This window comes from Kryptolebias marmoratus, linkage group LG16 (genome assembly GCF_001649575.2).
Source record: "Kryptolebias marmoratus isolate JLee-2015 linkage group LG16, ASM164957v2, whole genome shotgun sequence".
Lineage (NCBI taxonomy): Eukaryota > Metazoa > Chordata > Actinopteri > Cyprinodontiformes > Rivulidae > Kryptolebias > Kryptolebias marmoratus.
In genome coordinates this window covers 2,788,590-2,799,257 of record NC_051445.1, presented here as the reverse complement: position 1 = coordinate 2,799,257, position 10,668 = coordinate 2,788,590, and the positions used below count along the sequence as shown (strand labels likewise).

Here is a 10,668-nt window from a genome sequence, read left to right as displayed (position 1 = left end):
AGCTGTCTCTACTTGTTGCGACCCCGGGTTTGATACTTCCTGCGTCTCCATCTTTCAGCACTTATGGTGAAAACACGGCGCCGCACAGAAAGCCGCTGCCGTAAAGCAGCGTCATGTCGCAAACCCACACGTAAAGCAGCGTCATGTCGCAAAACGGAGGTTCTTTGCAAAATAGTTATTTTGTCTTCTTATTTATCACTTATATAAACTGAATGTATGCAAAGTGACAACACTAATACATTCGTCGTAGCCTACGTTATGAACTATTTACATGAATCATTGATACAATTATGATAGAAACGATAGAAGAAAATATATCACCATAGACACCTTTCTATCGTCCCCACGATATGTATCGTTATATCGCCCAGCACTAATTTACACTTTAAAAACTGCCTCCTGTTAACACTAGAGAGTGCATCTTGGTTAATTGTTTGAACTGCTCCTTTAAAAATGAGCTAAATCAGATAAGGATCACTGAAATCTTCTCCTTCGTTGGTTCACGGTCTGATCTTCTGCTTCTGCAGCTCTGGAGAAAAGACTGCTGACCTGCATCTTTGAAGACGTTGAGAAGAATTTGTTTGGTCCCATCCCGAGCTCCCTGCTCCTTCCTGGGATCCCGGAGGTCTCCGGCAGCGTTCCCAATCCGCCGTACGAGACGGACTCAGACTCCCCCACCTTCCCAGGAGACTTCGAGAAGGTTCAGATGATGGTGAGAGGAGCAAACGTTGTGTCATTACTAGGCTTTTATTTTAAGGACATTTTGTTTTAAATTACTTCAAAATGAACCAAAAACAAAAGCAGATATTAATCTTCCCCAGAGGATAAACCAGCAGCAGGTTCAAATTTCCATTAATTCTGTGAAATAGCTCAACGTTGGTAGTTCTAATTCAGTCTTCAACCCAATGAGGTCTGACACCTTTTAGCCATCATCAGATTATGGCATCATTATGAAACTATTTTTATTAATTAAATGTTTTAGAAGCTATTTTAGTTGATGATTGAGTCACAGACTGTGATCATAACCAGGAATACCTCCTGTTCAAATGTTTAAAGGAGTTTGACTCATTATTTTTCTCTTTCGTCCCAGCCCGGCTCTCCGGCGTCCCACCCCGACAGGGTGCCGATCCCTCCTGAGAGCCCGGACGAAGACAGAACCACCTCGGAGACTCAGAGGTTCCCGTTCTTCGACAGTGAACCCTTCAGGCCCGTAACCGAGTTCCTCCCGCAGTTCGACGTGAACAAATTCCACATGACTGAAGCCGTCGGGCCAGATGGTTCCACCCTGAGGGCCCCGACTCGGAAAGAGATGCCAGCACCGTCGCCGCCATCGTCCCCGTCACCCCCGCCGCTGCCCTCAGACCCCCACACGTCAGGTACGTCCACAGGGGAGACCGAAAGGTCCAAACGTCAACAGATGTTTGACTACGTGGTTATAAAATAAAACCAAATAGGTTTGGTTTGTAAGTGAGACCATTTCTGGGAGCTGCGACTTCACAGCTTAAACCAGGGGTCTCCAACCCTGGTCCTCTTTGGGCCACCATCCTGCATGTTTTCCTTGTTTCTCTGCTCCAACACACCTGATTCAGAGGTTAAATCACCTCTTCATGTTCTGCAGAAGCCTGTTAATCACCCATTAATTTAAATCAGGTCTGGTTTAGGTCCTTCACCCTTTAAGCCAGGGGTGTCCAGTCCTGGTCCTGGAGGGCCACCATCCTGCAGGTTTTAGATGTTTCCCTGCCCTTCAGCAGCTCTTCAAGTTCTGCAGAAGCCTGTTAATTACTAAGTCATTCAAATCAGGTGTGTTGGAGCAGAGAAACAAATAAAACCTGCAGGATGGTGGCCCTCCAGGACCAGGATTGGGCACCACTGGCTTAAAGGGTGAAGGACTTAAACCAGTGGTGTCCAGTCCTGGTCCTGGAGGGCCACCGTCCTGCAGGTTTTAGATGTTTCCCTGCCCTTTAGCAGGTCTTCAAGTTCTGCAGCAGCCTGTTAAAGGTGTGTCACAGCAGAGAAACATCTAAAACCTGCAGGACGGGTACCCTGCAGGACCAGGACTGGACACCACTGACTCAAACCCTCGTTTTTTGTTGTGTCCAGCAGAGGGCTGCAGCCAGATCCTGGACCCGGGCCCCTGCCGGGACTACGTGGTGAAGTGGTACTACGACGCGACGTCTAACGCCTGCGCTCAGTTCTGGTTCGGAGGCTGTCTGGGAAACAAGAACCAGTTTGAGAGCGAGGAGAAGTGTAGCCAAACCTGCGTCAAGTTCTAAAACAAAACAAAAATAAAGCCTTTTTTATTATAAACACAAATCTGAACAATAAAACATTTTAACTCCCATGTGACTGCGTCTTAAAATGCGCCACTTTATCTTTCTCTTGTTACTGTGACAGTCATGGGATTAAAAATGGAAAAAAAAAAAGATGTAAACTTCGAGACTTTTAGGAAAAATAGTTATTGTTAGACAATCATGTTTTTGTCCTGTCTGTGTTTTGTAAACGAAGTAGAGCTGATGGAAATAAAACTTGTTGGTCCTTTTTATAAACTTTGTCAAACTAACCAAAGTAAAAAAAAAACTCCTGTTGTGTTCATTCCTACAACAGCTCTTTGATCACGTTTTCATGTTTTTATGAACAAATTTAGATTCTGTTTTTTAACGACCTGCAGAAAATACCAACAGGTGTGGTTCCCATAGGGGAAAGATTCTGTTACGGGGAAAAATGGATAAGGGAAAGATTATATTAGGGAGAGGTTCATGTGGGAAAAAAAGATACTGTTAGGAGGTAAAATATATTTGGGAATGATTCATGTGGGGAAAAAATCTGCTAGAGAAAGATTCCAGTGGGACAAAAAAATCTCATGGAGGAAAGATCCTGAAATTATGTTGGGGAAAGATTCATTAGGGGGGAAAAAATGCGAGTGAAAGATTCCTGTCATGGGTGTGGGGGTGGGGGTGAAAGATTTTGTTGAGAAAAGATTCCCATAATAGAAATAAACCATTACAGAAAGACTCCCATGGGGGAAGACTTTATTAGGCAAAGATTACCATAGGAGAAAAAAATCTGGTTAAGGAATAATTCTATTTTGTTAGGGAAAGATTCCCATGAGGGAAGATTCTGTTAAGAAAAGATTTCCCATGGGAAAAATATTCTAGCAAAGAAAAATGTGTGTGTGTGAAAAGGGGGTTCGATTTGGGAAAGATTCCCATGGTGGAATAATGCTACTAGAGAAAGATTCCTGCGGGGCAAATTTTCTGTAAGAGAAAGATCCCTCTTGGGGAAAGATTCTGTTATGGGGAGAAATGGATGAGGGAAAGGTTATATTTGGGAATGGTTTATGTGGGGAATAATTCTGCAAGAGAAAGATTCCAGTGGGGAAAAAAATCTCATGGAGGAAAGATCCTGAAATTTTGTTAGGGAAAGATTCATGAGGTGGGAAAAGTGCGAGTGAAAGATTCCTGTCATGGGTGTGGTGGGGGAAGATTATGCTGAGAAAAGATTCCCATAATGGAAATAAACCATTACAGAAAGACTCCCATGGGGGAATGCTTTGTTAGGCAAAGATTACAATGGGAGAAAAAAATCTGGTTAGGGAATTATTCTCTTAAATTCGGCTGAGAAAAGATTCCCATGGGAAAAATATCCTAGCAAGGAAAGGAAAAATGTGTGTAAAGGGGATGAGGGTTCTATTTGAGAAAGATTCCCATGGTGGAATAATGCTATTAGAGAAAGATTCCTGCAGGGCAAATTTTCTGTTAGAGAAAGATTCCTCTTGGGGGAAAGATTCTAGCAAGGAAAAAGATTCTTAGAGAAATAATAATAGAGGAAAGATTCTGTTAGAGCAGGATTCACATGGGACAAATATTCTGCGGGTGGGGGGAATTAGTTCGGTAACGATTCCTGTGGGGGAAAGATTCCTGTGGTGTTGTCATGGAAGCCAAGAAGGGGAGTGAAGTTTGTGTTCACTCAAAAACAAATGATTCCGAGGATGACTGAACGGAATCGTTCCTCACTGGGTGATTGGTCTTCAGGTGAATGAAATGGTGAATAAATAAAGTTTATTGAAAACGATCCGAGTTTGATTTGGTTTGTTCAGATCCTCGGTGTGAACGGAGTCCGTCGGATCAAAGTGAAGACGGATCACTTTGAAGACGGGTCAATTTGACCCTACAGGTTAAAGGTTACTGTAGGTCACTCCGGACCGTGACGATCTTTTCAGAACAGGAAAATAATTCTGTTTTGGAGCAAGAAGAGAACGAACAGATCTTTGACTCGGACCGCAGGAAGAAAAAACGAAATCCGGTTTGAAACGTAATCATCTGTGGATTCTTCGTTCTTCGCAGAACAATTATCCGTCAGGAGCAAACAGCAGCGCGGCGCAGATGTTCCGATGTCGAAGCACGACGTCGGGATGACTCACCGAGAGACGGCTCCGAGTTTCTAATTGGACCTGATTACACGTAATTACAGACGAGAGGCTGCTCGCAGAAACAAAACATTTCAGATGTTTTCGAGGGTCTGTTTGGCTGTAAATTCTCCTCTTGTTCAGTTAAACATCTTTAAATGGAAATATCTCCAAGTCCTGTGTGAGGAAGATAAAACGGAGCCGCTTTCAGTAAAAAAATAAAACATTTGGAGGAAAAAAAGTGCTCAAAACAGAGGGAAGGAAGTAGAAATTTAATCTGTGGTTGTGTTTTCGGTGTTACATTCGTTCAGTCGGCGTTCCGAAGCGGCGTCACTTGTAGAAGACGAGGAAAGAAGACATGATGATGTACCCAGGCTCCTGAGCCGGGTTAGGATCCGACCCGTTGAACAAGCCGAAGTAGATGACAGTGTTGGACTCGAACCCGCTCACGTTCAGCTGAAAGACACAAAAAGACGTCCTTCAGTCTCAGGTGGAGGCTGACACCTGGAGGGAGTCGTTCGGGGAAAACGGGAAGACGCTCCGAGTTGTGGCAGGGGAGGAAAAGATTCAGTTCCACACCTTCCAGCTTCCGTTTGTCACCTTTAACTTACACCTGATCCAGGGAGTGAGAGCTGAGGACATCAACCAGGTTTCACTGCAGGTGTTGGAGCGAACGCGCACCCAGCCGCCGTTTCTGACGCACCAACACCAGAAAAATTCACTTTCATACGGTGTGTGTGAGAGAGGGCTCCGTTTTTCACACACCGCTTTCATAGCTTTTTCTTAAATAACTGGTCTGTGTTGTAATGTGTCACCTGAGGTTATATTTCTTTTTTGTAATTATCTTTTTATTTAGAACGGCAAATTCCAATCACATTTGTTAGTTACAGCCTCCTCCGTTTCAGATCCTCCCTACTGCCTTTCTAATATTTTCCACAGATTATTACACATTTGAACAGTAACAAGAATGAACAAAATTGAACAACAGAAAAAAAAAATAATAATAATAATAAAATAAAATAAAATAAAATAAAAAGTTGGGGACTGCACCATTTTGATGAATTAAAAATAAAACTAATCTAACTTATCGGGTACAATCATATAAACTCGTATCTTACTGGTTTTACATACTCAGTCCATTTGGTCCAGATAATATAGAATTTCTCTCTTTCAACCCAGAGGGAAAAAGAAATATTTTCCATAACATAAATCTGATGCACAATTTCAATCCATTCATCCACTGTGGGCGGGTCTGACTTCAGCCATTTCCTGGTGATGGCTTTCTTACTGGCTGCCAGCAGTATAGCCAGCAATTTCTTGTCTTTATTGGACCATGTGTCCAGTTGTAGGTTGCCCAGGTACAGTGATTCACATTTGAATTGGATGTTTACATTAAATACATTCCCAATATGTTTGTGGATCTCTTCCCAATATGGTCTCAATACCTGGCAGTCCCAAAAAACATGGAAGTGGTTGGCTCCGTTGGATCCACAAAGTCTCCAGCAGGCGTCCCTGTTATTTTGGAATCGTCTCTGAACGGGTGTAACAAAAAATCGTGCGACATTTTTCCAACAAAACTCCCGCCAAGTATTTGATCCAGTCGAGACCCACTGCAGTTGGCATATTTCCTCCCAACCTTCTTGTGAGATTATTACATTTATTTCTTTTTCCCCATTTCCTCTTTATATATTCTGTATTTTCATGTTTAGAAAGTTGTGTAGCTTTATATAATTTGGAGATAATTTTGCAATCTGATCTGGGCTTAATTAGTGATAGAAATACTTTTATGAAACTTGACTCACTTCTCCCCATAATCTCTTTAAGATTTTTATTGAAATAATTTCTCACCTGCAGGTACCTAAAAAAATCATCTTTTCCCAGTCCGTGATCTTTCTGTAAGGCCTCAAAACTCTTAAATATTCCTTTGTGGACAAATGAATAATGGGTAGTTAATCCTTTTGAGACCCACATCTTAAATCCCCTGAGGTTATATTTCCATCATTTTTAGGGCCGTAAGGAGCAGGAGCCTCATGTGCATTCTCATACTCATACCTGCTTTTTTTCCCCCTCCCCCTCCCTCCCTCTTTCATTATCTTAGTTATTCTTACTTCAGCTGGATAGCGGGTCTGGGGTACTTTTAGATAGTTCGGTACCGTTAGTCTGTACAATTAGTTATTATAGTTATTATATCATGTTGGCTTTTGGTACCTCTTAGTACCTCTTTGGTACCTCTTAGTAAATTTTAATTTCCACCCCTGTATACAAATATTATATTTTAGTCAGGTGGTAGTATATTTTCTTCCTTAGTTTTTGACAATCTGATGTTTAAATTGAAACGTTTCTGCAAAACTAGGCTGACCTATAGCGGTGACAGATTATTAAGAGCAGAATCAGCGTTAATTAATCTGTTACCACGGTGACAGATCCTGAGAGCTCCTCAGCCGTGACCAATCACAGTTTTCACATCTGTAACCGTTTCCCAGCGTGCCCTCCGAGTGTCGCCAGCGGACCGAAACCCGCAGAGACGAACCTGTTTGGTGACGTCGACCCTCCAGGGGTTGACCTGCAGTCCGTCGCACCAGCCGCCTCGCCCGTACAGCCACGTGCCGTGTTCGTTTGGAACGGCGCCGTCTTTCACCAGCATCGTGCAGCCCAGAGGTGATCCTGATGTTGAAACGCCACGAACGGCGGAGGAAATTACAGTTTAGCCAGCAGCTGTCCTCACCCATTTAGACAAGTAAGAATGATTTTAGAATAATTTTGCTTTTGATTCTGAAATAATAAAAGCAACTGTAATTTTAATTTTGACTTTCTGCAGTAACCTTTGACCTCAGCAGCAGAAGCTAACAGGATATCTCACCTTACGGTCTGTTCAGCAGCTTTCGTAAAGCTTTATGTGTCAATTTATTTTACTGACACAAACTCCTTAACTCTGCTGATTTGAGGTGAGGAAGAGAAGTAAAAGAAACTAAAACAGGAAGTTGTTTTAGTGACTTCCTGCAGCAAAGACACCTCAGTGTCCTCTCCTCACCTGCGGAGTCGAAGACGTGGGTGTTGTTAAAGACCGAGTTGATCAGGAAGTGGTGGGAGGTGACGCAGAACTCCCCGCAGCTGTTCTCGTCGCTGCCGTGTCCGGTGATGACGGCGTACAGCTCCACCTGAAAGCAAACAACAAGGAGCTTCACGTCACCGAAGGAAGGGGGGAGGGGGCTGGGGGGATACGCTGACCACCGAAGCATCCGGTACCTTCTTGGTTGGTGGCGGGACGGGAAACTTCACCGGGGAGTACCTCTTGTTGTAGTTTTTGTCGAAGGTTCCCCCGCTGTACAGAGACATGACGCGGAAGGGGCGGAGCTTCTCCACACCGTAGTCTGTGAATGAAAACACTGAGGCGGCGTGAAACGGAGCTTCTTAAAACAGTAAAACAACAAAAACCAAATGCTGGAAAATGGCAGAAATGGGTCCAGAAAGAGTTCGTCTAAATCAGGAGTCTCCAATCCTGGTCCTCAGGGCCACCATCCTCCATGTTTTCCTTGTTTCTCTGCTCCAACACACCTGATTCAGAGGTTAAATCACCTCTTCATGTTCTGCAGAAGCCTGTTAATCACCCATTGATTCAAATCAGGTGTGTTGGAGCAGAGAAACAAGGAAAACCTGCAGGATGGTGGCCCTCCAGGACCAGGTGCTTTTAAAAAAACAGTTTGGGTTGGGTTGGTTCCGTCCAGCTCAGCAGAACGTCAGAACCTGGAACCTGGAGCACCTCGCAGCAGACGGAGGTGTTAAACCTGTCCTGCATCTTTTCCAGACTCATCCCATCAGTTATGAGTCGGGCTGGAGATCGTACAAGCAGCGTGTTTGGACATTTAGGCTGAAATTGGACTGAATATGGCGTAAAAGTTGAAGTGTTGTAAATGCCTACGTATCAGCAAAAAGAAAAGTCATCCTTCACAAGGATTTGAACTCAGGTCTCCTGAAACCTGGAAAACTGTCTGTCTCCATTCTCCCATTTTACACCACAAATCCAATAAAAAGAGCGGGCCGTTGTGTAAAATGTAAATAAAAACAGAGTGCAATGATTTGTAATCCTAATAAACCCACATTTTATTCACTGTGGAACATAATAAACATCAAACAATTAAGAAATTGTATCCTTATTTTCATTTTAAACAAGGTCAAGTCTTAAAGTTGCTCCAGATGTTCTCCTCTGTGCAGCATCTCCATCAGTCTGTAAACATCTGGACCTGAGGTTGTCCCATTCTGTCTGTAAACATCTGGACCTGAGGTTGTCCCATTCTGTCTGTAAACATCTGGACCTGAGGTTGTCCCATTCTGTCTGTTCAACAGTCCTGGATGGGAGCAGATGTTGTTCTAAAACCTGGACTAATGCACCCCCATACCATCAGAGAGGCAGGCTGACCTCAGAACAGTTCTCTTCTTTGGTCCAGAGGAGAAACATCTGTTCACATCTGGCTTCTTCTTTGCCTGATAGAGCTTTAAGCAGCATCTGTGGATGGGTCAGGGCTAAAAATCTTAATTTTCTTCCCCTAAAATGGTTCAATTTCTTAGTTCCAACATCTGACATGTTCCACTGTGTGTAAAATATGGGTTTATGAGATTAGAAAATGTTTGCATTTTGCACGACGTTCCAACTTTTTCAGGAATGGAGTTGTAAATTAGAAGGTTTTTCGGTGTTTACCTGTCTGGTTGTTGACGCTGAATCTCAGTTTGAGCGAGACGATCCAAGGCATCGCCCACGGCACCGTCTTCATGGTGAAGGTGCACTTGTTCCTGTCCAGCAGGGGCATCAGAGGGGACACGTCCGTCAGCCAGTGTCCAGTCCCTCTGCAGAAACGAAGCACGCAAAAACATCAGCAGCGTCCTCCCGCCTGAGAAACGCTCAGATTTATACCAGGCTGAGCAAAGCAAATAACACAAATATCAATAAAATATCATTTAATGCGGTCAGCGTGCACATTACACATGCAGCAACTGAAAAAGTGAAATAAAACTTGATGTCATTTATTAAATTTATTGATTTGACTGAAACCAAATTAAACTCTAGTGATCATCTGAGTTACACTCCAGTAACGGGTTCATATTTTCAGAATAAAAGCAGTTTATTGTCTTTTGTTAAATGTAAAACTTGTTGAAAAAGCCTGAGGCAGCAGCAGGATGTTTTGGAGTTTACCTCATTTGGTTTCTGTGCTTTTTTTTTTTTGTCTCTTACCTGTTTTTTTGTTTTTTTTTAAAGTCTAATGTTAACCGACAACTGAGTCTCATCTGACTCGTGTTTTTATCGGCTGCCCCCATGAAAGGCAGGTGATACCTGTGTGTGTTCATTTACCTGTCTGTTTGCAAAATATCTATAATATATAAGATGCACGTCTACAACTGATTATCTTTCAGAGCCAGCCTGATTCAAGATGGCCGCTACAGCAAACCTAACATACTGAGCTGAGCTAAACACTGGCATGGTAGTAGCTGAGACTGATGCCCATCACAAACAGACTGAAGGAGATCTGCGGCGGGCGATATGCATTCCTTCGAGGAATGCTGAGCCTTTGGTCGTTGTCTTTATTATAGCAAAATGCAAAATGAGATGTTAATAAAGTTTTGAGCTGTATTATTTGCCAGCAGCGTCCGTTTCTTCGTTACTTGTTGCTGAAATCCGCCGGGAGGCCGGCGTTACCTGCGGAAGGCGGTGATCCACCGGCCCAGCTCGGTGTCGCAGTACGGACTCAGCGGGTCGCAGCAGACAAACAGCTGGACTGTGTGATCCCACTGAGCGCAGGACGTGTCCCTCCTGCCGGGACACGACAGAGACGCGTCCAGCTCCAGGGTGTCAAAGTTCCACCACTCTGAAGTCACAAATAAATGCATATCAGACACTGCTGCATTTCAAATATAAAGTCAGTATTTTTAGGACATTATCATGTGAAGTGAAGTGAGATTTATTTATGTAGCACTTTTCAGCAACAAGGCCACTCAAAGGGCTTTACAACAGAAACAAAAACAGAATCTAATCAATCCCTCCAGGATTTCTCGGGCATTTTTTGTGATTGTTGCAGCTAAAATGCCTGATTTCGCGGGGCATTTTCCTAAAAGTTGCGATCTTTTTTTTACTAAACTCAATAAACAACCATAACTTTTAATATATAAACCAAAAATACTTCCTAGTTTTGTAAGATAATTCCCAACAAACATTGACATTCTCAAAAGGTGCTTTATTTGAGAACTTTGATAGCTTCTAAACTGACATTCAT

At 43.2% G+C, this 10,668-nt stretch overlaps 2 protein-coding genes across 6 annotated transcripts in view; one reads left to right on the top strand and one right to left on the bottom strand.

Annotated features, from left to right (window-relative positions):
• Positions 1–2,500, top strand: part of col28a1b (collagen, type XXVIII, alpha 1b) — a 21,330-nt gene extending 18,830 nt beyond the window's left edge. Inside the window, exons 33-35 of one of the 2 annotated variants that reach the window (XM_017428570.3) lie at positions 528–712; positions 1,091–1,376; positions 2,101–2,500. In XM_017428570.3, coding sequence (XP_017284059.1) covers positions 528–712; positions 1,091–1,376; positions 2,101–2,273 — 644 coding nt within the window. In that variant the 3' untranslated portion in view covers positions 2,274–2,500. The remainder of the gene's footprint in view (positions 1–527; positions 713–1,090; positions 1,377–2,100) is intronic. The other variant, XM_017428571.3, reaches the window with a different exon arrangement.
• Positions 2,271–10,668, bottom strand: part of si:dkey-256h2.1 (uncharacterized protein LOC337520 homolog) — a 15,759-nt gene continuing 7,361 nt past the window's right edge. For 2 of the 4 annotated variants that reach the window (XM_017428580.3, XM_017428579.3), the window contains exons 7-12: positions 10,095–10,263; positions 9,102–9,247; positions 7,652–7,791; positions 7,437–7,563; positions 6,936–7,069; positions 4,657–4,861 (exon numbers count right to left, since the gene is read on the bottom strand). In XM_017428580.3, the coding sequence (XP_017284069.1) occupies positions 4,736–4,861; positions 6,936–7,069; positions 7,437–7,563; positions 7,652–7,791; positions 9,102–9,247; positions 10,095–10,263 (842 nt within the window). In that variant the 3' untranslated portion in view covers positions 4,657–4,735. Of the gene's footprint in view, positions 4,583–4,656; positions 4,862–6,935; positions 7,070–7,436; positions 7,564–7,651; positions 7,792–9,101; positions 9,248–10,094; positions 10,264–10,668 lie in introns of those variants that run through there. The other 2 variants (XM_037980393.1, XM_017428581.3) reach the window with 2 other exon arrangements.